The sequence below is a fragment of the Phodopus roborovskii genome, unplaced genomic scaffold, assembly GCF_943737965.1.
Source record: "Phodopus roborovskii unplaced genomic scaffold, PHOROB, whole genome shotgun sequence".
Taxonomy (NCBI): domain Eukaryota; kingdom Metazoa; phylum Chordata; class Mammalia; order Rodentia; family Cricetidae; genus Phodopus; species Phodopus roborovskii.
Window position 1 is genome coordinate 35,890,724 of NW_026125281.1, and position 22,991 is coordinate 35,913,714.

Here is a 22,991-nt window from a genome sequence, read left to right on the forward strand (position 1 = left end):
ACAGGCTGGGTAGGGAGACTTGTGAGTCGTGGCGACCATTAGCCAGGCTCAGGGAAGGTTCTGTCGGGACATAAAGGGAGAGAAGGGAAAGTGTAAACCGCAAACAGGACTCGCTGTCGACTCGCTGTCATGCAGCCAATCACAGGGTGACTCCTCAGGTCAAGGAAGGAACTAGAGAGCCTATGCCAGGGGTCAGCAAACTCAACCGGACAGTGAAGTCCCAGGCCCTGCTGAAGCTGCCCTGGAGCGACAGGCAGCATCCCTGGTGATTCGGGAAGGGGGCATTCCAGGTGTCTGAGGAGCTGACTGGGCATGGAGGCTGAGGATGCAGGAAATCTGAGTAGCCGGTGGCTCCCTGGCCCCTGGGCCATGAGTAGATAAGGTGTGGTTCACAGAGCGTTGGCATCTGTTAGGATTTGTGTGTACGCTGGGAGACTGGACCTATAGGGTGGGTGTTAGAGGGGATGGGAGCTCTTTCGGTTTCTTCCTGTTGCTGTGGTAAACACTGACCTAGGCGCCATGGGCTGGGGGAGACTTGATTGGCTTACACTTCCGCGTTATAATCTGCCACTGAAGAAACGGAGGGTGAGAACGTGGAAGGAGCCACGGAGGAGCACGCCTTACTGCCCTGCTCTCGGGCTTACGCTTAGCTAGCTTTCTTATGCCACCTAGGACCGCCTGCCCGGGGAATGGCGTTGCCCACAGCCGGCTTGTAAGGAGTAGGTTTTCCGCCAGCCTGGTCTCATTTTGGCACCAGCCCCAAATAACACACTGAGACACTGTATTAGATATAATGCTGTTGGCCTGTTACTTGTTTCTCATTGGCTAGCTCTGTCTTAAGTATTAACCCATTTTTATTAATTTAAGTATTTCCATGTGGTCTTATCTTACCGGGGAGTGGGGCAGGCATCTGGTCTCTCCAGACTCTCCATCTTGACTCCTCCTTACTACTTCCTCCTTGTCTCCTAGTCCTGCCTGTCATGCTTTCCTATTGGCCAACAGTGCTTTATTCATTAACCAGTATGAGAAACATATTTACAGAATGACGTCTTCCATCATCGGCTGGTCCCTCCTACATAGTCCCCTCAAAATGTGCCGACGGGCCAATCTAACCTAGGCAGTTCCTTATTCAAGGATTTCCCATCAGATGGCTGCAGGCTGTGCCAGGCTGACAGTTAAAAGCTATTTAGGACAGACACTAAGGGGCATCTAGCATAGAGTTGGGGGCCTAAGAGGAGCCCTCAGAGGGCAGGCCTGGGGGGGAGAGGCAACAAGAAGGTGTACTGTAGGAGTGAAGAGCAGGCTCCTATAAATAGCAGCCCGTGCCAAATGCCGTCGGGGTGTGCTGGGGACTGAGACCAAGATGAACTGCAAAGGGTGTGGTGTACTGGGCTGAACTGTGTCCCCTAAAAGGTTATGTTGCCGTCTTAACCCTGATATGGCCTTATTTGAGCAGATACGCTATAGATGTAGTCATTGACTCTGGAGACATCATCTTGGGGTCCGGTAGGCTCCACCTCCAGCTTGGCGGGTGTCGCCTCAGAAGGAGAAACCTCGGACATTAGGCACGCATAGAGGGAAGGCAGTGTGGGAACATTTGTGGGGAAGGTGGCCTGTAACCAGGCCACGGGGTGCTGGGAGGGTCACAAAGTCCTCCTCAGGGCTCTTGGAGGGAACATCTAGGTCTACAGAACTGTCAGAGAAGACTCCGTGTGTGGGATTTGATTGTGATGGCCCTAGAATGAGAAGGACTTACAAGCCAAGATCTTGGACTGAAGAGATGAACCCGTGGTTAAGAGCCTGTACTGCTCTTCAGAGGACCTTAGCACGGTCCTCGGTTCACACAGCAGCACCAGGCACCACATGACTGCCCGTAGCTCCAGTTCCAGGGCATAATACCCCATCCCGGCACACACACTCTCACACAAAATTAAAATACATATATACATATATACATATATACATATAGTCAAATTTTTCTCTAACTGGGAAAGTAGCTATGCCAGATACATTTAATGTTTTTTACCTTTTAAAAATAAAATATAGAAATGTAGTTAACATAAACTAGGTGGTCACCTTTAATCCCAGCACTCAGGTGGCAGAGGCAGGTAGATCTACAGAGCGAGTTCCTGGACAGCCAGGGCTGTTACACAGAGAAACCCTGTCTAAAAACACCAACTCCCCCAAAACAAAACAAAGTAAAAACAAAAAAGGAAGGGAGGGAGGGAGGGGGCAGTGGTACAATGTTCGTTTTAAATAATATTGCAACCAGATGATTTGATATAGTTTTAAACAAGAAAAAAATAGGGAAAATTTTCAGGTTACAAAGTGCCTTTGTCCGGAGCATTGTTTTTAAAATCACTTTTCCTAAGTGGCTCGCGTGGCAAGTGTACCCCGTGACCACTCTTGTGGAAGAGGCAAGGGAGGAGGTGGCTTGTGTGTCCTGGGTAGGCTCTCCTGGATTGCTCACAAGGACTAGAGTTTATTTCAGCATGTCTCAGTTCGATGCCAGCTAACCCTGGAGACACATCCCCCAAGGACATTCTTCAGTGTAATGTTTACGTGACTGTCACTGGACCAGCATTGCCAGTCTCTGCTGAGTAGACTTAACTGTGATCCCTCCTTCATTTACCGCCTCTCAGATAGCTTCCTGTGGCGCTGAGAGCTGGGAGTCTTTGTGGGCCCTGGGAGTGCATCCAGGAGACCAGCAGGGGGCGCCCCAAGACTGTGGGAACTCTCGGTCATAGTAATGTTCATAGTTCAGCCTGTCAGCAGAGATTAGTGGTTTCTCTTTGAAACGAAGCCCTTAAAAGAACGAAACACTAAGAATAAAAAGCACTTGACAAAAAGGGCAAACTATTTCTCTAGCGTGGAGTCACAGAGACCTAGCTGGAGGATTCACATGAAGCCTCTGGCATTACCTGGAGTATGGGCAAGCAAGGGGTCCGGTCCATCGCCATCCGCACTGCTAGGAACTTTTAACGCTGGGGTTAAGGCCAGGCATGCAGTTGTCTTTGAACCCTGCAGGACCCTGATGCTGTTGGCCTGGCTTGGAGCCCTGACGACTGGCATTCTGCAGATCATGTGTGCCTGCACAGCACTGGGCAGATGCCGTCACTGGCCTGCTATTCTGTGTCTGAGTCCCATTTCTGTTGCTATGGTACCTTGGCTAAGAGCAGCGTACGGGAGAAGTGGTGTATGTCAGCGTACACATCCAGGTTCTACCCCATCACTTTGGAAGTCAAGGCAGCAGGATTCAACACGGGTGGCCACGTCAAGGGCGGAGAGGAAAGAATACACGTGTGCTGGTTGCCGGCTTGTGCTCAGCGTCCAGTCCTGTTCAGTTTGGGACCATTCCCCACACCTGTTAGCTTAAGGCTGTCTCCCACAGCCATGCTACAGGCCAGCTGCAGATGGTCACTCGTTGAGACTCTTCTAGATGGTTCTCACCCTTCCTAACTCTGCGATCCTTAATACAGTTCCTCATACTGTGGTGATTATTTTCATTGCTACTTCATAACTAATTTTGCTGTTGTGAATCGTAATGTAAATATCAGATATGCAGGATATCTGATACGGGACTCCTGTGAAAGGGTCACTCAAGCCTCTCCACTCCCAAAGAGGTCGTGACCCACACACATGGAGAGCCACTATCCTAGGTTATATCAAGCGGACAAAGCTGGAAATCGCAGTGCCTGGCGGCTTCAGGAATAATAGTGAAGACTGAAAACCACACTGCTGTTCAAACAAGCCAAGTCCAGTCAGGTTGTCAGACTCGCCCAGCTCCTCTCAAGTAATGCTTTAAACTGCTAACAGCTGCCTTTACCGGTTAACCTACACAGTTTCCCTAGTACTGAAGCCACAGGGAGCAATGTGGTCCTCAAAGTCCTGGCACTTCACAGGACACCCTTGTGTGGTCTACAGTCCTAAAGTGCTCTCACGCAAGGGCAGAGACCCACAGGGAGCATGCCATCCATGCAGCTTCACCCTGCATGTTCACACAGGGCGGAGACCCACAGGAAGCATGCCATCCATGCAGCTTCACCCTGCATGTTCACACAGGGCGGAGACCCACAGGGAGCATGCCACCGCATGCAGCTTCACTCTGCATGTTCACACAGGGCGGAGACCCACAGGGAGCATGCCACTGCATGCAGCTTCACCCTGCATGTTCACAGAGGGCGGAGACCCACAGGGAGCATGCCATCCATGCAGCTTCACCCTGCATGTTCACGCAAGGACGGAGACCCACAGGGAGCATGCCACTGCATGCAGCTTCATCCTGCATGTTCACACAAGGACTGAGACCCACAGGGAGCATGCCATCCATGCAGCTTCATCCTGTATGTTCACACAGGGCGGAGACCCACAGGGAGCATGCCATCCATGCAGCTTCATCCTGCATGTTCACACAGGGTGGAGACCCACAGGGAGCATGCCATCCATGCAGCTTCATCCTGCATGTTCACACAGGGCGGAGACCCACAGGGAGCATGCCACTGCATGCAGCTTCATCCTGCATGTTCACACAAGGACGGAGACCCACAGGGAGCATGCCATCCATGCAGCTTCATCCTGCATGTTCACACAGGGCGGAGACCCACAGGGAGCATGCCATCCATGCAGCTTCATCCTGCATGTTCACACAGGGCGGAGACCCACAGGGAGCATGCCATCCATGCAGCTTCACCCTGCATGTTCACGCAAGGACAGAGACCCACAGAGAGCATGCCATCCATGCAGCTTCATCCTGCATGTTCACACAGGGCGGAGACCCACAGGGAGCATGCCATCCATGCAGCTTCATCCTGCATGTTCACACAGGGCGGAGACCCACAGGGAGCATGCCATCCATGCAGTTTCACCCTGCATGTTCACACAGGGCGGAGACCCACAGGGAGCATGCCATCCATGCAGCTTCACCGTTGCAGGTGGTTCTGTTTCTTCTGGCTCCATCCTTTCCTCCTCTGTGCGGATGCTTAGCTCCTCCCTTCTCGGACTCCCTGAGTGGTACCCACCCTCGGATCCCACCAGCCTGTCGTCTTTCCCTTGACTTCTTTGCTGTCTGCATCCTGAAAGCTGCGATGCCTCCGTTCTTCATCTCCCATATTTGGAACTGTCTTTTAAATGAGTTTTTATCCCATCATTCCACAGCCAGGACCAGCATCCTTCACACCTTTGTGTGCCATGTCCCCAAATCCGATGACCTTGTTTTGCCTACTTTCTGACCTTCCTGTCTCTTCCCATTCTCCGTCTGACCCTGAAATGTTCCAGGACCCCAGCCGGGACTTCCCCCACGCTCTGGGGTCCTCTCTGCCGTTGTTCTCTTGGTTTCAGGTGTCTGCTGTCAGGTCCTGAGTCACAAGCCAGGCTCCCTGTTACGTACATCTCCACCGGGGTCTTCTTGACTACGGGCATCTCATGCTAGTCTCTCAGTTTAGATCTGCCTCCCTCTCCCCTCCCTCTTCTCTGGGTGTGGTCCTCCTGTGCTGTCAGATGCCCATGCCAGCAGCCACACCCCTGCACAGGCCAGCACGGGGCCCCCAGTCCGCAGATCTTCCGCCTTTCCGCCTCACGAGCGCCCTCGCTGTGCCGCAGACTTCATCCCGTCTCTCCTGTGGTCTGCTGCCGCGGTCACCTGCCTCGCCAGCTCTGGGTGGTCTCTGCACTAAGGCGTTTCTGATCATGCTGTCTCCAGTGGTCTCCTGCTGTGTTCAGTGTGGGGGTGGGGAGCCCCCGTGGCTCAGTTGCTAGCTGATATTTGGTGTGATGACCATCACAGACAGAGCAAACTCCGCAGCAGGCATTTAGTTTCTCCTTGACCCACAGACCTAAGGGGAAGTGAGGTCAGAGAGGACAGGGGACACTGTCACACCTGTTCCTCCGATGGTGACGCGTCTCCAGTCCTTGCCTCTACCTTCATCAGACTCCCGCCTACGGTCTGTACCTGCCGTTATTCTTTGGTTTAGGTCCTACTGTATGAGTCCTCTTAGAGCTAACTATATCTCTATCACCACGGGCCCTATTTCTGAGCAGTTTCGCACGCAAGGGTCTTGATTCTATTTTCTTTTAGTTTATTTGTATTATGTGGTTTTATTAATTTATTTGCCTTCATGTATGTTTATGTACCGTACAAACCAAGCCTACTCCCAGAAAAGTGTCAGATGCCCTGGTACTGGAGTTATAGACAGTCAGTCATGAACCCATGTGGGTGCTGAGAATCGAACCTGGGTCCTTCTAACCACTGAGCCATCTTTCCAGCCACGGTTCTTGCACTTTATTCAATCTGTCAACCATCCAGCCTTAACTCTCCCTCCTTGCTGCTGGGTCCTCGCTCACGGGCTCATGATTTTTGTCATTATGCTATCTATGTTGTGTTATTTATGATGCTACCATGTTAAATAACGTGTTGGTGGGTGAGAGAACTCACCAGACAGATGGAAAGCTTCCAGACAGAAGAAAGTGATGCTCCAAGGGCCACTGAGGAGGAGAAATGCGATCTTAGTTTAGCAGTCATAATTCTATTTTAGTTTGTTCTTTCTTTTTTTTTCTGAGTTGCTTCACAGCATAGTAAGCAGAAGGCTCTGCCTCTCTCGTGAAGGTTCTGACCACTCTCTTTAGGGACTTCCTGTTTTCTCTGTGCTTACACTCTGTGGCTTCCCTCTGGTTTGATTTCTAATTGTGGGGCTATGTGACCTTTGGGGAGATGTTGGGACTTGAACCTGGGAGGTGAGGGGTGTGCACCCTGTCACTTCCTAGCTCAGAGCAGATGCTACGAGTGTTTCTGAGCCCACGGCCCATCCCCATTAATCCTGTAAGACAGGGGGTTGTTCAGCTGCTTGTATGGATCTTTGCCTTACATGAAGAGACCATAGCAGGCGGTTGTTCTGGAGGTCACGTGACCCCAGCCCCTTCCGTGAACAACACACATAATCAGGCTGAGAGTTGCAGGTGCAGTGGCCGCGTGGTTCCCAGTGAGTGTCTCACTGTCTTGGGAAGAACGAAGTACCAACCACCCGGGACCAAGGGGAACAGTCAGAGCTCCGAGTGATGCCCACCTCAGACCTCGTCAGGGCAGGCAGCGCCGGCAACAGCTTCCCCTCATGCAGACACCTTGGCAGCTCCCCGTGTTCCAACTCTGGCGAAAGGGTTATAAAGGCTGGACCTTAACACGTTTTAGATTCATGTTTCAGCTGAAGCGATTTGACTGCCACGTTGAAGATGTGCGGAATGGTCCCTTTGTTTTTGATGGGCACGGGAACCAACAATTAAGGCATTTCTACACATCCCTTCAGAGGCAACCAGGCTACAGGGATATTTGGGGACTGGCAAAGGCTCTCCCTAAACACTCATTTTTCTAATTACAGCCAACAGGGCTCTGCTGCCTGTTGGGCTACCCTGCCACACTCCAGATTGTACGCTCGTTACTTTAGGGGAACAGTCCAAGGTAAATGCTGTTATTCAAATAACCCCCAAACGAGCATGGCCCATAAAAATATTTCACCCAGAGCCTATGGCTCCCGGAGGAAGTGCTTGGCTCTCCCAGTGTTGGAAACGGCTTGGCTGCCAGGTTCATGCTCATAGTAGTCAGTGTCCAGAGTGGACAAGGGTGGAATGGTACCACTAACTGTCGTCTGAATCAGCAATGCCCAACCCACAGTGTGACCTTGTGTGTCAGCTCCTTGCGCATCAGGCTGGCACTGAAGGACCCCGTCCTGTGCGATCCCCAAAGTCCAGCCTCACAGAGGGTGCTACAGAATTTGGATCCGTTTGGGTTTCCTTTTCTGTTTCGTTTACATCAGGGATTCCAGGATGTTTGTGAACGGATGATTGCCCTATTTCGTAACTTCTACTAGACAGAGTTACCATTGCAAATTACATGTAGGACACAACCAGCAAGGGCACGTTCTGTCTGGATTCATGTGTCTCCCTTGTCTCTGTTTCAGAACTGTAGTAGCTGGTAGAGTCCACTGGGCCGTTTCAGGGTTGATAATAGAGACCGACTCGGAAATGGACTTTTCCATGTTTCCATAGCTGTATCAGCATACACATTTCCTTTGTGAACCCAGTGCGTTGCTTCGTGCATTTAGAAACAAACAAGCAAAGCCAAGGCATTTTGACCCAACCAAGGGAACTAGGAAGTCCCAGCGGCGGCGGCGGGGGCAATGTGTACCTGGGGCCAGGTCTTCGAGAGGGAGACGGGACAGCCATGGAAAAGCCAGTGAGGTCCGAACCAGAGCCTGGAGGTTTTACTTCATAGTAACATACCACTTGACATGTGTGCTGTGTGGGACAAGCTAGCGGGGTTCTAGGAATAGCCATGGTGCCTTGGCAGCATCACTCTCCTACGGCAGGCACAGTCCAGGGTTAGCACGGGCTCTGCATGCGCTCAGATACGTGTAAGGAGAGGATGTGTGTCCAGTTAGGATGGTCCTGGAGTCACTACCGTGAACGTGGAGCTGGAACAATGTGATACAGTGCTGTGTAGAGCATGTGGAGTTGTAGCTTGGGGGTCATAGTCTAACTGGGTCACTTGCCAGCTCTATGACCTGGGGCCAGAAGCCACTCCAAGCTTCCTCTCCCCTGTTCAGGTAGGAGCTGCCCTCACAGGCGGAGTGATCCAGTTTCACGGGCATGACACTTTCTCACGTGAGTGCTCCCGAGAGGGAAACTGAGGGCCATGGTTCTGTCACCGTATGGTCTGGCCCAGGTGTACAGGACTCTCCCACGCCCTGTGGGTTTTAGATGCTTACTCCAGCCGCTTTACAGGATAATTACCCAGCACTGTGCCAGTTTCTCATAACGCTTCTTTGGCATTTTCCCAGATTCCAAAGAAGAAAAAAGCAAAACAAAAACTTAGAGCTTTAAACCAGAACAAATAAAAGGAAAAGCAGCAGCAACAAAACCCAGCAAAGTCGCTGTGACATTTACCTGTCTCTTAATTGTGGTTCTGGTGAGGAATCGTACTGCGGAACGGGGGGGGGGGGGTGCATTTTCTTCTGCTGCTCCTCCTTTTCTTCTTCTCAGACGGAAATACTGTTTGTAGTCTCCAGTTTCTTCACATTCATATCTGTGGGATGAAAAAGGGTCAGCTCTGGGTCAGATATGGAAACAAGCAGTGATCAACAGGCAGCGAGCTGGCCTTGAGTGACGTGGGAATGCTCGTGTGTCCCCGAAACGAGGTGTGTTCTCGCCGCTGTGCGGTGTGCTGACCACGCCTGGCTCTTGCTTTCAGTTCTTCCCCTACATCCTGCTGCTGGTGGCCATACTCCTGTACCTGCCCACGCTGTTCTGGCGCTTCACGGCAGCGCCCCATCTCTGCTCAGACCTGAAGTTCATCATGGAAGAACTTGACAAAGTCTACAACCGAGCAATCAAGGCTGCCAAGAGCGCTCGAGACTTGGACCTGAGAGATGGACCTGGACCGCCAGGAGTGAATGAGAACGTGGGGCAAAGGTAACAGCTCCAGGCGGCTGCCCATAGCCACCTAGGATAAGTTCCCTGCCCTTTATCCTGCCAGACTGGCCCAGAGTGCTGATTGCCGAGAGTGGGAAGGGGGTAGGTAGGGTGTCTACCATCAATGGACAACTATGCACATGCACGCGCACACACACAGACACACACACATGCACACACACAAACACATGCACACGTACACACAAACACACATGTGTGCACATGCACACACACGCAATGCACACGTACACACAAACGCGCGCACACACATGCACACACACAAACACATGCACACGTACACACACAAACGCACACACACATATACAAACACATGCACACACACAAACACATGTACACATACACACAAACACGCACACACATATGCACACACAAACACATGCACACATACACACAAACACACACGTGTGCACATGCACACACATGCAATGCACACTTACACACGCTCACACACAAATGCACACACAAGCACACACATACAGACACAAGCACACACATAAACACATGTACACATACACACAAACATGCACACACGTGTGCACATGCACACACATGCACACACAAACACGCACACACAAAATGCACACACACAAACACACACACACACAAATACACACAAATGCACACACAAATACACAAATGCACGCACACACACACAAATACACACACACGCACACACAAATACACACACAAACACATGCACACACATACAAACACATGCGCGCGCACACACAAACACGTGCGCACACATACAAACACGCGCACACACATACAAACGTGCACACACAAACGCGCACACACACAAACACGCATGCACACACACGCACACACACACTCTCACTGTCCCACCGTCCTCAGGTCAGGGCTCCCTTCCTCCCTGTCCAGTCTCGCCTTTGAAAAGGAGCTCTCACGGGGATGACAGATCAAAGAATGACCTGAAGCTTTCTTGCTTTGATGTCCTGTAGCGGAGAGCCGCAGAGGACTCTGAGGCAGCCAAGCATATAAGGAAGGGACAGGAGAGGACGCAGCAGGTGGAGCCCTGCCTTCTCACATTCTTCTGCTTCTGTCATGGCTAGAAATGGCTGTGATAGCGGTAGCTGTCTTATTTCTAAAACTACCCGCTGTGTTCCTGTCATGGGGTTTCTATTGCTGTGGTAAAACACCACCACAGAAGGACTTAGTTTGTTAACAGCTCAGCATTACAGTCCATTGTCGAAAGAAATCAGGGCAGGAATTCAAGCAGGGTGGGAGCGGGAACTCAGACACAGGCCATGGGGGGGGGGAGTGCTGCTAGCTGGCTAGCTCTCATCCTGCTTCCTTACAGCGCCCCGCCCGGGACTGCCAGTCCAGGGTAGCCCTGCCCACAGTGACCTGGGCCCTCTCACATCAGCCAACACCAGGAACAGGACCTTTCCTCAACTGAGGTTCCCTCTTATAAAATTACTCTAACTTCTGTCAGGTTGACATAAAACTCCCACCACAATTCCAGACTCGAGTGCAGTATCATTAATTAATGCATTTGTTTGCCTCTTTCTACCCTTTTATAGATAGACACTGTCGTGAGTGCTCTTGTGGGCCTGAACAATGCCATCTGAGTCCATCCAGTTTCCCAACCCTCCCTGGCAGAAGGACATGTGTTCTAGTTGGTCTTAAAATTTCTTCACTTTATTCTGCACGATTAGCAGGAGATTTTGGTTTAAAAACAATACGAATGTATTTAACAGACACTGAGCCCTGGGTACCAGGCATTGCCCTAAAAATTATTGAGTATTAACTCACATTTAATCAACCAGCTTGTCTTTAAAATACTAAAAGGGGGCCTGCAGAGACGGCTCAATGGTTAAGGCACTTGCTACTCCTCCAGACAGCCTGGTCCCTAGCAACCACATGTTGACTTACACTTGTCTATAATTCCAGTTCCAGGCATAACACTCTGTTCTAGCTCCTGAGGGCACACTGCACACATGCAGGCAAAGTGCTCATATAAAATGTTTGAATGTTTAAAATATGAAAAGGGAAAGCATGGCTTTATCCCCTGGTGTTGAGTGAAGCTACAGTTACTGTGTATGAAGTTAGGGTTAGGGTTGGGTAAGGGTGACAGTGTTGAACGTGGCCATGCCTTTGACATTTGATGAGACTGACATAGGTCTTGGTTATCTTTGTTTCCTTTGTTTTCCAGTCTGTGGGAGATATCGGAAAGCCACTTCAAGTACCCAATCGTGGAGCAGTACTTGAAGACAAAGAAGAACTCTAGTCATTTAATCATGAAATACATTAGCTGCCGGCTGGTGACGTTCACAGTCATACTGCTGGCGTGTGTCTACTTGGGCTATTACTTCAGCCTGTCCTCACTCTCAGACGAGTTTCTATGCAGCATCAAATCGGGCGTCCTGAGAAATGACAGTGCCATCCCTGACCGATTCCAGTGCAAGCTCATCGCTGTGGGCATCTTCCAGCTGCTCAGCTTCATTAACCTCATAGTGTATGCTCTGCTGGCCCCTGTGGTCATGTACACGCTGTTCGTCCCGTTCCGGCAGAAGACGGACGTTCTCAAAGTGTATGAGATCCTGCCCACCTTCGATGTTCTACATTTCAAGTCTGAAGGCTACAACGACTTGAGCCTCTACAACCTCTTCCTGGAGGAAAACATAAGCGAGCTCAAGTCATACAAGTGTCTTAAAGTGCTGGAGAATATCCAAAGCAACGGGCAGGGCATCGACCCCATGCTGCTCCTAACCAACCTGGGCATGATCAAGATGGACGCCATGGACGGAAAGACTCGCGTGTCCTCACAGATCAGGGGAGAGGACCAGGGGAGCCGGATGGCGGAGTTCAAAGGTACAGTAGGCTGTCTGGACAAGCACAGCTTTGCAGCAATCTGGGCTGTCTTTACCTTGCTGGTCACTTAAAGCCAGTGTCGTCCTGGGGGAAAGTGTGGAGACAAATTACTGTCACCCTAAGATTACCAACGAGGATGGATCTGTGCTTTTCCCTCTCGGGCCTCTGCTTGTTCTGTTTGCGTCCTGTTCACTGTCTCATGCCCTGCCTGTTTCTAGCTCCCTTGGCTTCTTTGTCTTGTGTTCCCGTCTGTACTTCCCATCTCTTTGTCCTCTGCCTTTCCTTCTTTTTAGTATCGGTTATTCATTCTTTGGTATTTCAAACGTTTGCAGTGTATCTTGATATCTTGTCAGCTTCCCCCAAGCCTGTCCCTTCCCACCTTCCTAACCTTTCATTTCTGTCGATTGATTGATTGATTGATGACTCACTGCGGCACACAGAGGACATTGACTGATCGTGTTGGGTGTGTCTTGTGCCGCTGACCATAGCTGCGGTGAGAAACTAGTGCTTTGGAGCACATTTACTGTGAATTCCTTCCCCTGCAGCAGACCTCATATAACCAAAAGAGTGGCTGGTTACTCCCAAAGCCACCGTTTGCCTTCTTGCCTTGACCCGACCTCAGACTGCGGACTAAGAAACAGACATGTGCGTGTGTGCATGTGTGTGTGAGTGTGTGTGTGAGTGTGTGTGTGTATGTGTGAGTGTGTGTATGTGTGTGTGAGTGTGTGGTGTGTGAGTGTGTGTGGTGTGTGAGTTTGTGAGTGTGTGTTGTGTGTGAGTGTGTGCTGTGTGTGAGTGTGTGTTGTGGGTGAGTGTGTGTGGTGTGGGTGAGTGTGAGTGTATGTGTGTGAATGTGTGTGTGTATGTGTGTGAGTGTGTGTGTGTGTATGTGTGTGAGTGTGTGGTATGTGTGTGTGAGTGTGTGTGGTGTGTGTGAGTGTGGTGTGTGTGAGTGTGGTGTGTGTGAGTGTGTGTATGTGTGTGAGTGTGTGTGTATGTGTGTGAGTGTGTGGTATGTGTGTGAGTGTGTGTGTGGTGTGTGTGAGAGTGTATGTGTGGTGTGTGTGAGTGTGTGTGTGTGTGAAGTCCTTCTCACAGTTGGGTGGTGTCAGGGCTCCCTGCTAGTCCTCCTTTCTAAATAGTGGTTTTAATTTTGGCAGATTTGGACCTGAGCAGTGACGCTACAGCAAACATCCCAGAGAAGAACTCTCGACAGAGGCTTCTGAATTCATCGTGCTAACAGTTTCGTTGTTGATTTTCAAGCGTGTGGCTTCTGTGTCTGAAGCACCCCTGTTGGGGCTGCGGCTAGTTTGCAGTAAATGTTTTTGGTAGTGATGTGGTGTGTGTTTTACCAGTCCCTAATAGATGTAATGTCGAGGAAGACTGGATTAGGAATGTCCCACAAGACAAAACATGGAAATGAGTAAGTGCGCTCCACGTGAAGGACTATTAAGAGCACAGAGCCTTCTAGAGCCTCTGAGAAACACCATTCTGGACTGACAGTATTGTGAGACCTGAAGTTTCTGGAGAGCAAGCCCTTTGGGGGAATGTTCTGTTTTATGAGATAATAATAAACAAGTTGGAATTTAATTTAATAATGCCCTCCGTGTACTCTTACTGGCCCTTGAACAACAGACGCACTCACTGGCCTACCAGCAGTGTTGGCCTGTGCGGGTCAGCGTCCTAACTTGGGTGTGGCCTGCTGGCTCTTGTACTTGCAAACTCTGCTATCAGCTGTTGCCCACTAACCGCTGCTCGGTGCCCTTTGCCCTCTGCAAGGACAGCAGGCTCAGTGCCCAGTGAGCTCAGCTAAGGAGGCAGAGTTGCATTGCGTCAGCCGAGTGCCATGGCGACTCGGAAGGAAGGCTTCAGAAACAGCCCAGTGGGAACTCTGAATGTAGAGGTTATTGGTCCTCAGACCTCTGAGACAGGAGAACCGCATTTGACTGGAGCACGCCGACAGAACACAGGGAGGTACACTCTGCCCAGTGTGAGCCGAACACGGAGCTAACACCAGAGTGGCCTTTGCCATGCGTGTCAAGACAGATTGTTTGTATTTAAGCACAACTTTTTAAATTGCAGAGTGATTTGTATAATTGAGGTCATTTGAGAAGAAGATTCCTAGCATTAATCAGAATAAATTATACACATGGGTAGTCAAGACGGATGTAAGCATTGCTTTATTAACGGTTTTTAGTTTTTGTGACGTGATCTCGCTTTGTAGCTAGCTCAGCCTGCCGTTGGAATTTTGTCGGTTTTCATCGATTGGCCTCCCAACTGCCAGGATCACAGGTGTGAGTCACAGGCCTGGCTTTATAAACACTCGTGCTGACTTAGCATTTGTTAACACCCTTCAATTCTGACCGTGTGAAATGCTGTACGTTTACACTTTATATAAAAACTCTTTAATCCACAGAGCTTCCCATTTTTAACACATTGTTTAAGTGAAAGTCCCTAGGAAATGCCCAGTTTGCTTTCAGCTAATCTTAGGGATGGTTGTTTACCTAACCTAATTGCTTTTGGTGAATCCAGAAGTTAGGTAAGTGGCTATCTGTCCTGGCAGTTTCTGAGTTGGAAAACTCCTATAAATATCGAGCACAGTGGGTGTTTTGAATGGCACTAATCCATGACCTTTCTGTTGAGGGTTGAGTTATGCTACTACTGAGACCAGGTCACTAAGGAACTGGTTTTGTACACTTTTATAGTGCTGTGTCGGAGACATTTCATTACAGTTCTCTACAGTATGTATGTGTGGGTTTTATTTTTTTTTTTTTTTCTTTTTTATTTTGAAGTGACCTTTAAAATATTTTTTCTAGGATATGGATTTTTTTTTTTTTTTTAGCATTTTTTCTTATAGCATAACTTGTACTTTGAGGCAGTAAAAATTGATATTTTAGGAGACCAGAAACTCTCCGAGCCTGGCCATATGCAGACGTTTGGTCAGAATGTGTGTTTGGGGGCCTCAGCTTCTGTTTGAGTTCATGCTCCCATGCTTACCCTGAGCCGCAGTGGGACCCACGACATCCCAGGCATCACGCTTGGTGCTGGCTGGGACATAAATGGACAGGCAGGTCCTATATTGAGGACATCAGAGCCCGGCAACAAAGACGTGGGTGGAATACCCACAGTGAAGACTCTTCCGGAAAGTAGGAAAGCCTCTGTGGTTTGGGAGGAGCCCATTCCCTGCCCTGATTCATAGCTGGTGGTTTATGGTGTCTGGTAGCTTCCTGGGGGCAGATGACCATCTTCAGCCATAAATCCTCCCTAGGCTGGGGTGTAGACGGAGCAGCCCACATGGATTTGAACTGCAGCTGGCTTCGCTGCTTCCAGGACGTGGGGAAAAAGGCCTATGAGGGATGTGGTACTGCCCCTGGCTTCATAGCTCCAGAGGGCCGCACTGATGCCCAAGGGTGCACTTTGGCCGGAGTTAGCCCCTCCCATCTGCTGGCTCTCTGGCTTTGAGACTTCTCTAGAGATGGGGGAAATGCTTCTGTAAGGACTTGTTCTTTTATTACAGACATAACAGGTCCTTAATGACCACTGTGGGGCCACTGACCTCATTTCCAGTCTTCGTGGACTACTGGTGTTTCCAAACCAGACTCACACAGATCATTCTGGAAGCACATAGAGCTCCCCGGTGTAGAGGCCTCCAGCTCTGGGTGGGTGGGGGCTGTTTAACGTTACAACAGACCCAAGACTTGTAGCTTGTGCTTGATGAGGAGCAGGGCCCCGCTGAGTGGAGCTGCCTTCAGCCGATACAGCTATATGTTCAGTTAACTGAGTTGTGTTTGCATACTTCTGAGAGAATGAAATTATTCGCCATCATTTTCCAGAGTCAGACTCAGGTCAGATCACAGTGGCATGGGCAGCCAGCACTGATCATAATTTCTTTGGAGTCAAAGCACCTTCCAGTTTTTCCTGTTGTGACTGTGGAATACAGGGAGTACATACAGGCATGGTGACTTAGAATGCCACCCTCCTTCGCAGTTAGGGGCTGGGAACCTCCACTTGTTCGGTGGATCTGTTTTAACATGTGTAAACTCCTGTTAGGACATACTTATTCCCACCCAACACCTAGCCTCTACGGCTTAGTTCCTGTGAAAGACAGGTGGCCAAACCTTTCGAGATACACGTGCTGCTTGGTTTAGTCTACATGTGTCAGATCGGCAGAGCAGCAGAGGGGTCTTCAGAGGGTTTGATTCAAGGCTGTATCACCAACTCTTAAACCAGTGACCAAGACACACTGGGCACTCTGTTGAGTGAGCAGGCAAGGGGAACGGTAGGGATCCTAGTTTGTTGGCATCTAGGATCTGACTTAAGACACAGGCAGTCCTCTGCAGGGGAGTGGGCGGGCTCACATCAGCGGCTGGTAGGAGTGTGGCAGGCTTTCCTTAAACACTGGCGCTTTTTAGCTTTTGATGCTAATGAGTCGTGACCACGTTCCAAGTTCAGCATAAGTTCAAGGTCATCTCACAGTGACTGGGGAAGTGGGGGTTTCAAAGATCCTGCTCTGAGCAGCACAGAATAACCCTCTTAAAGCAGCCATGGCTTAAAATATGCCATTTTCAATTACTGTTTCGTCTTGGGCATTGAGGGTTCTTTTGGGGCAATCATTGGCATTTGGCCTTATTTCTCACAAGAGCAGCGAAACCTCTTAAAAGATTGACAAGGACGCTATTGTGTCGAATGTAGGGTATAATAGGTGCTAATTTGTAGCTCCTTTTCCTCCCGCATTGAATTAGACCTATTGTGTTTCTGATCTCTTTAGCTGTGGAGTATGATTTGTCACTGAGGTTCCTGAAAGGTAGGAAGTTTCTTGTGTCTTCAGAAACTTTTTTCCTTGCTCATCCACAGGAGAAAACTGTAGGATTCTGACGCGTGCAAGTATCGCCACCCCCCCCCAAGACCTACTTTTTAACAAGTTGGCCTTTTTTAAACGCCATAATCACAGTTTGATGGCAATCCATGCAGTGGTGTTCTGTATATAATTTAAATGTCATTTTTTTGGGGGGGGTTGGGGGCTTTTTGTATGTGAAGGGGTTGAGACAGTTTATGAATTTTGTTTTTGGTTTTTTTTGTTTTTGTTTTTGTTTTTCTTTCTTTCTTAGGTTTTTCTGTGTAACGGCCCTGGCTGTCCTGGAACTCACTGTGTAGACCAGGCTGGCCTCGAACTTAGAGATCCGCTTAGTTGTGACTCCCTAGTGCTAGTATTAAACACGTGTGCCATTGTGCCTGGCTAAATTACATTTCTAATGATTAAATTTCTCTGAAACCTTTCAAGAAAAATACATATCTTCTTTTTCGCTGTGTCCCTTGGTAAAAGCATTGAGCCAATGAAGAGCGTCTTCATTAAGTTCGTCTTCCGTTCCGTTCGGTGTCACGTGGGAAAGCCTGGCCTACTGCTGAACTCTGGCTTCTGTGGGAGGTGCTTGACTCCACGATGCTGACATTCACCCGAGAAGATGAAGAGCTCCCAGTGTCTGCAGACCGCAGTGAATGGAGCTTTAGTTCTGTGCTGTGACGTTTCCCTAAATAAACTTCTCTATGTAACAGAGACAGCCATGATCTTTCCTACCCTCTGCAGGGGTCGCTCCCCTGAGGATGGAGGGAGAAGGTGGGACTCACATGCCATCCAGGCCCGGCTCTGTCTGGTGGCGATCAGGAGTCTCCACGATGCTTGCTAAAAACCCAGCTGGCAATAAGTGAAGGCAGCCCTTGGTGAAAGGCCCACAGGCTGGCGTTTATAAAGTGTGAGTCGTGCTGGCTGATTGACAGCTGTGTGCAGATGGCCGTGAGCTGGCCTGCTCACCTCTGCTGAGGAGAACACCTCTACAACAGAAGCTAACACACCTCACAGGTTTAACAAACCATGGGCATGTACAACCTTAGCGGAGTTCATAGCATGTATTTATGCTTCCGGGCGCCCAGCTCAGAGCACCAAGTGCTCCTCTTGCAGCTGTCTGTGCCAGGGGTTTGGCCAGAGCCTCCGTAGGTGCCCACTCAGGGTCCCACAGAGAGCAGTCAGGATGTGAGGGTGGCAGGAGGTGTTCACTGCAGGCTGAGCTGGAGAAAGTACCGGCGGTAGCCTGGCCAGCTCTACCGCTGCTCATCTCTACAGGCCTTCGGCCTGGGCCCTCCTACCTGAAGAAGCCGCAGGCACCGTTCCTTAATGGCCTTCCAGCCTTGGACACTTGGCTGTTGTCTCCTTGCTATTAAGCTCTGAAATGCTTGCAGGAAGTTCCCCCACATTTCCGTTTACCGCCCTATGATGACCCCGGTCCCTCTCACTATCGCGAGAAGCCTACGAGGCAGGTTGGTCCCTGAACTCGCAGCTCCTCGTTCATTACCCAGATACAAGGGTTGCTCACCCAACTCTGAATTCTAAGATTGCTGGGTGTGGAGGGGAGCGCGGATCAGAAGTGAACTGCTCTGCTACACACCTGTTTTCCCTAACTTAGGGCAGCCAAGGATGTACCCCTGGGTCCCCCACACTAGTGACTGAGGACCCGACTCCCCTCGGTGACATTGTTTCCCGTCCACTCTAGTGCTCACTGCCCTGCGCGGCCATGGCCATCTCATTTTCCAAGAGTTCTAACATCCCACATTATTGTACAGGATGCAGCTGTTTCTGTGATTAAAAGAACCCTGCAAGGTTTGTTTGGGCTTACGGTCCCAGAGGGATTGAGTCCATTGTGTGTGGGAAGTCATGGCAACAGGCAGGACAAGTGTGTCGGTAAGAGAAGGGACCCAGCTGACCACATCCCGTCTGCAGATAGGAAACAGCCAGAGTGAGGCGAGGATCTGAAACCTCAGAGCAACCCTATCGTACTGCCTCCCTGGAAGATCCTCCTCCCAGAAGTCACGTGACCTTGCCCAAAACACACACACACACACACACACACACACACACACACACACACACACACACGTCATCGCCAGTTGGAAGTGCTGGTGCCCACAGAGTAAGAAAGGGGGCAGCTGTGCTCAGGGCGTGTCCATCTCCAATAGAGGTTTACTCTGTGACAGCCGCTCCTGTAACCCCAGGATCCAGCAGGAAAGGAAGGAGATGCTGCCTGGTGGCTGCTGACCGGGCCCACAGCTCTGGGCTCTTGCAGATGAAACTGAGTTATAGCAGCCGCAGCTGTAGAATTGATGGATACTGACATTCTGTTTCTTATGGCCTCAAATAACACCAGCGTTCCGGCAGCCCCTTTGTGAACTGTGCAGAGGTGTTCCTTCGTGTTCCAGCAGAGATGGGGCAGGTAGGCCCCGCGGGAAGGATAGGGCAGGTCTGACAGTGAATGGCAGTCAAAATATCCCTTTCAAGAGCCAGTTTCTAAAGTTTCTGCGTGTCTTTTCTCAAATGACACACACAAAATGAAAAACAAAAGGAACTAAAGTGCTGTCAAAACCCCTTCCATCACCCAGAAATGAAATCTGCATTTCCTCTCAGGGAAGATAGTCATATAGAACCCAGGCTTCCATGGAAACTTCAGGAACATAAAAGGAAATGTTCTGACGGTGATTTCAGAGGTAAGGACACTCAGATTTCAGTGTTCCTCTCCTTTGTTCTGAATATGACAAGTGCCTGTTACAAAGGAAACGTCTCTAAGTACAGAGACCCTTGAGGCTGTTCACCATCGTCTGAGCACTTTACAAATACCATCTCCTTGAGAGGAGATGTTTCATTTTAGAAAAAAGAAATTGCCCAGAACTCTGCCTGCTGCAAGAGGAAACAGGAGAAAAAAACAGAGTAAGCTCCTAGCATAATCAGGATGGGAGAACTTATCCAATGGGATACAGTGGAAGACACATATGTAATTTTCAGATTTATTATCCACATAAAGAAATGAAATGGGCAAAATTAATGTTAACCATCATCCTAACCCACTGGATAACAACACTTCCGTGTAGGAAATGCTGAGGTACCGTATATCTTTTGTACCAAAAAAATTTTAAGTTCAACCTAAATTTTTGGCTTATGGTGCATCTTGTCGGAGAGTGGCCTTGTTTAAAGTACTCAGCAGTCCCGTGTGGCTGGTGGCCATTATGTTGACAGAGCATTTCAAAATAGATTGTGCTGTGTTCCTGCCTAGTGATACCACTGAGTTTTCCTGTTTTTTGGTTTTTTTTTTTGTTTTTTTTTTTTTGTTTTTTTTTTTTGTTTTTTTTTTTTTTTTTTTTTTTTTTTTTTGAAAGGTCTGTCCCTGAACGTGGATTTAGTTAATGGAGGCACGTTCCCTTGAAACCTGACAGATCTCTGGGGATTTATACATGCTTAAGAGGAGATGCATGTTAAAAGCCTCTTGCCTTTGACACGTGTTAACCTACAGTAGGAGCTTATTAGAGCTGTGGCTACAGCTGCAACTCCTTGGCCATTTGCCCTGAGTGTTTGTTGTTTTGTTTGTGTGTAGGCTTCTTTCTCTCCTCTAATGGGCTATAAGTACTATTAAACCTTGGTGCCTTCATCACCTTTGACCATTAAATTATGATGATGCAATAATTATCCAAGGCCTCTGCAGTGGGTTTGGAAGCCTTGGAAATGGGAATTTGCAGTGAAGTATGGAGCTCAATCCCAAATACATTATGGGCAAGAGTTTTAGATACCCAAGAAGTGGGGTAGATTCAGGAGTGACTTACTACAGCCGGGGAGCGGGGAGGTCAGACACTCCTGGCCAGAGGCAGATGTGGGTCCTTGAGCAGGTACCACGGAGGGTTCTTGCGATAATGTTCACTAAAGGGCCTTAGGGGAAAGATTGGCAGGCTGAGTAGCCAAGGGTAAAATCTTCATCAGCCACCCTAGCTTCCGACGGGTCACTCGCAGAGCACAAGCCAAAGGGAGACTGGAGGGAGGAAATTCCAAGGTTTCACCCCTGAAGGCAAGCCACGGTGCCAGCCACTCTCCCTCAGCAGAGCCTGGGCCACGTGAGGCCACATGAGGCAGAAGGTAAAGAGAGCAATCAGTAGGTACTGGTGTGATGGTCTGCTTAGTGGGTTACTCCAAGTACTGCCTGTACTGCCTATGTGCCAAGCATGACTTCTGCTGCCCGAGACAGAAAGGCCCGGAGGAGAATTAGCCGAAACAGCAGGAAGTTGCCTGAACAGCCTGCTGGCTGCACCTCCTTGAGGTTTTGGGGTAGAAAATGAGAATACACAGGGGACCCAGGATTGCAGGCTTTCGGGAACCATTCTGGCTTCCATACACTGTCAGGTTGTCACGGGTGCTGGATGCTTACATTCCCACAGCACACTGCAGCAGACTCCAGACCCTGGCCCAGGTAGGTGAAAGCTGACTCCTGTGGTCTCCCCCGGCAGGCAAGGCACTGCAGGATTTAGAGAGAATGTTCTGGATGGGCAACTTGGGCATGCATCTGGAGACTGCTCTGGAGAGTTCTTTCCACATGCACGTTACTGACTGTGGTGGAGAGAAGCATGTGAGTTTGGAGCGGGGCACGCGCATCAAAGCTCAGAGTGAGGTGGCCCTGTGTGAACCCAGTGATCTGTCATCTGCAGGATGGCATAGTCTCGTGGTAGGCTTTCACTACACTCCAACGGGGAAGTTAACTGTGAACACAGAGGAAGCTGGGAGAAGAAAATAAAAGACCAAAACAGAGAGACGCCATGCGGGGCTACACCTACTTTACTCAATGGTGCCCTCTTATGAATGATGTTGTATCAGAATAGGAAACACCACCCAGGGACCCAATCTACGCTATAGGCTTCTTAGGACTTGCCTGCTTTGGGGCATATTTGTATGCGTGTGTGTGTGTGTGTACCTGCATGTGAGCTGCAATGGAAATAACAAATAACACTAGCTGCCTTCATAGTGGTGCCCACCCCTACCCCAGCGCCCACCCCTGCCCCAGCGCCCACCCCTGCCCCAGCGCCCACCCCTGCCCCAGCGCCCACCCCTGCCCCAGCGCCCACCCCTGCCCCAGCGCCCACCCCTGCCCCAGCGCCCACCCCTGCCCCAGCGCCCACCCCTGCCCCAGCGCCCACCCCTAATCGCTTCTCCGGCTCTGTCACTCTCTCATTTGAACGATGCTGTACTAATGGAATCAAGGTCTATAACTTTCCGTGACTGACCACTTTCAGTCAGTGTAGCAATGTCCCCGAGGCCCATCCAAGCATGCAGGGGTGGGTTGCTTCTTTTTTCGCTGAGTAGTGTTCTGCACAGATTCGTGTGAGCATCCCACAGAGGACACAGAGATGCTCGGGGCATAGTGGGTCTCCTGTCCTGGTAGCAATTCCTTAAGAGAAAAAACAGCTTGAGAGGTAGTCTTCAGAGGCAGTGGACCCCCGTTAACTTGTTGCTGGCTGGCCAGCCTTTTGCATGGCCCCAGAAGGTCTGCCGAGCATTCTGTTGGGCATCACTTAGGAGCACTGATCTAGTCAGTGTGGAGAGGGAGGATGCCTGGCTTCCCCTAGACATCAAGACCCCATGAAGAAAAGGCCTTCAGCGATGACATTAACATCCATTGAACAGAAACCACTCCTGTGCCAAGCCTCTGGCTCGGTGTTTCCTAGGAATAATAGCCGGGAAGTGGGGAAGTCAGGGAGATGGCTCCGGTGCAGAGCCCGGCCACATCCCCTGGAATCCACGTGGGAAGCTAGATCTGGCGGCATGCAGATGTGATTCCAACATGCCTAGAACAAGATGAGAGGCAAGAATCAGCCAA

At 50.0% G+C, this 22,991-nt stretch overlaps 1 protein-coding gene across 1 annotated transcript in view; it reads left to right on the plus strand.

Annotated features, from left to right (window-relative positions):
- Panx1 (pannexin 1) overlaps positions 1-13,910 on the plus strand; it is a 38,582-nt gene extending 24,672 nt beyond the window's left edge. Inside the window, exons 3-5 of the mRNA XM_051198853.1 lie at positions 9,236-9,456; positions 11,654-12,312; positions 13,473-13,910. Coding sequence (XP_051054810.1) covers positions 9,236-9,456; positions 11,654-12,312; positions 13,473-13,552 — 960 coding nt within the window. The 3' untranslated portion in view covers positions 13,553-13,910. The remainder of the gene's footprint in view (positions 1-9,235; positions 9,457-11,653; positions 12,313-13,472) is intronic.
- Positions 13,911-22,991: the final 9,081 nt, after the last annotated feature.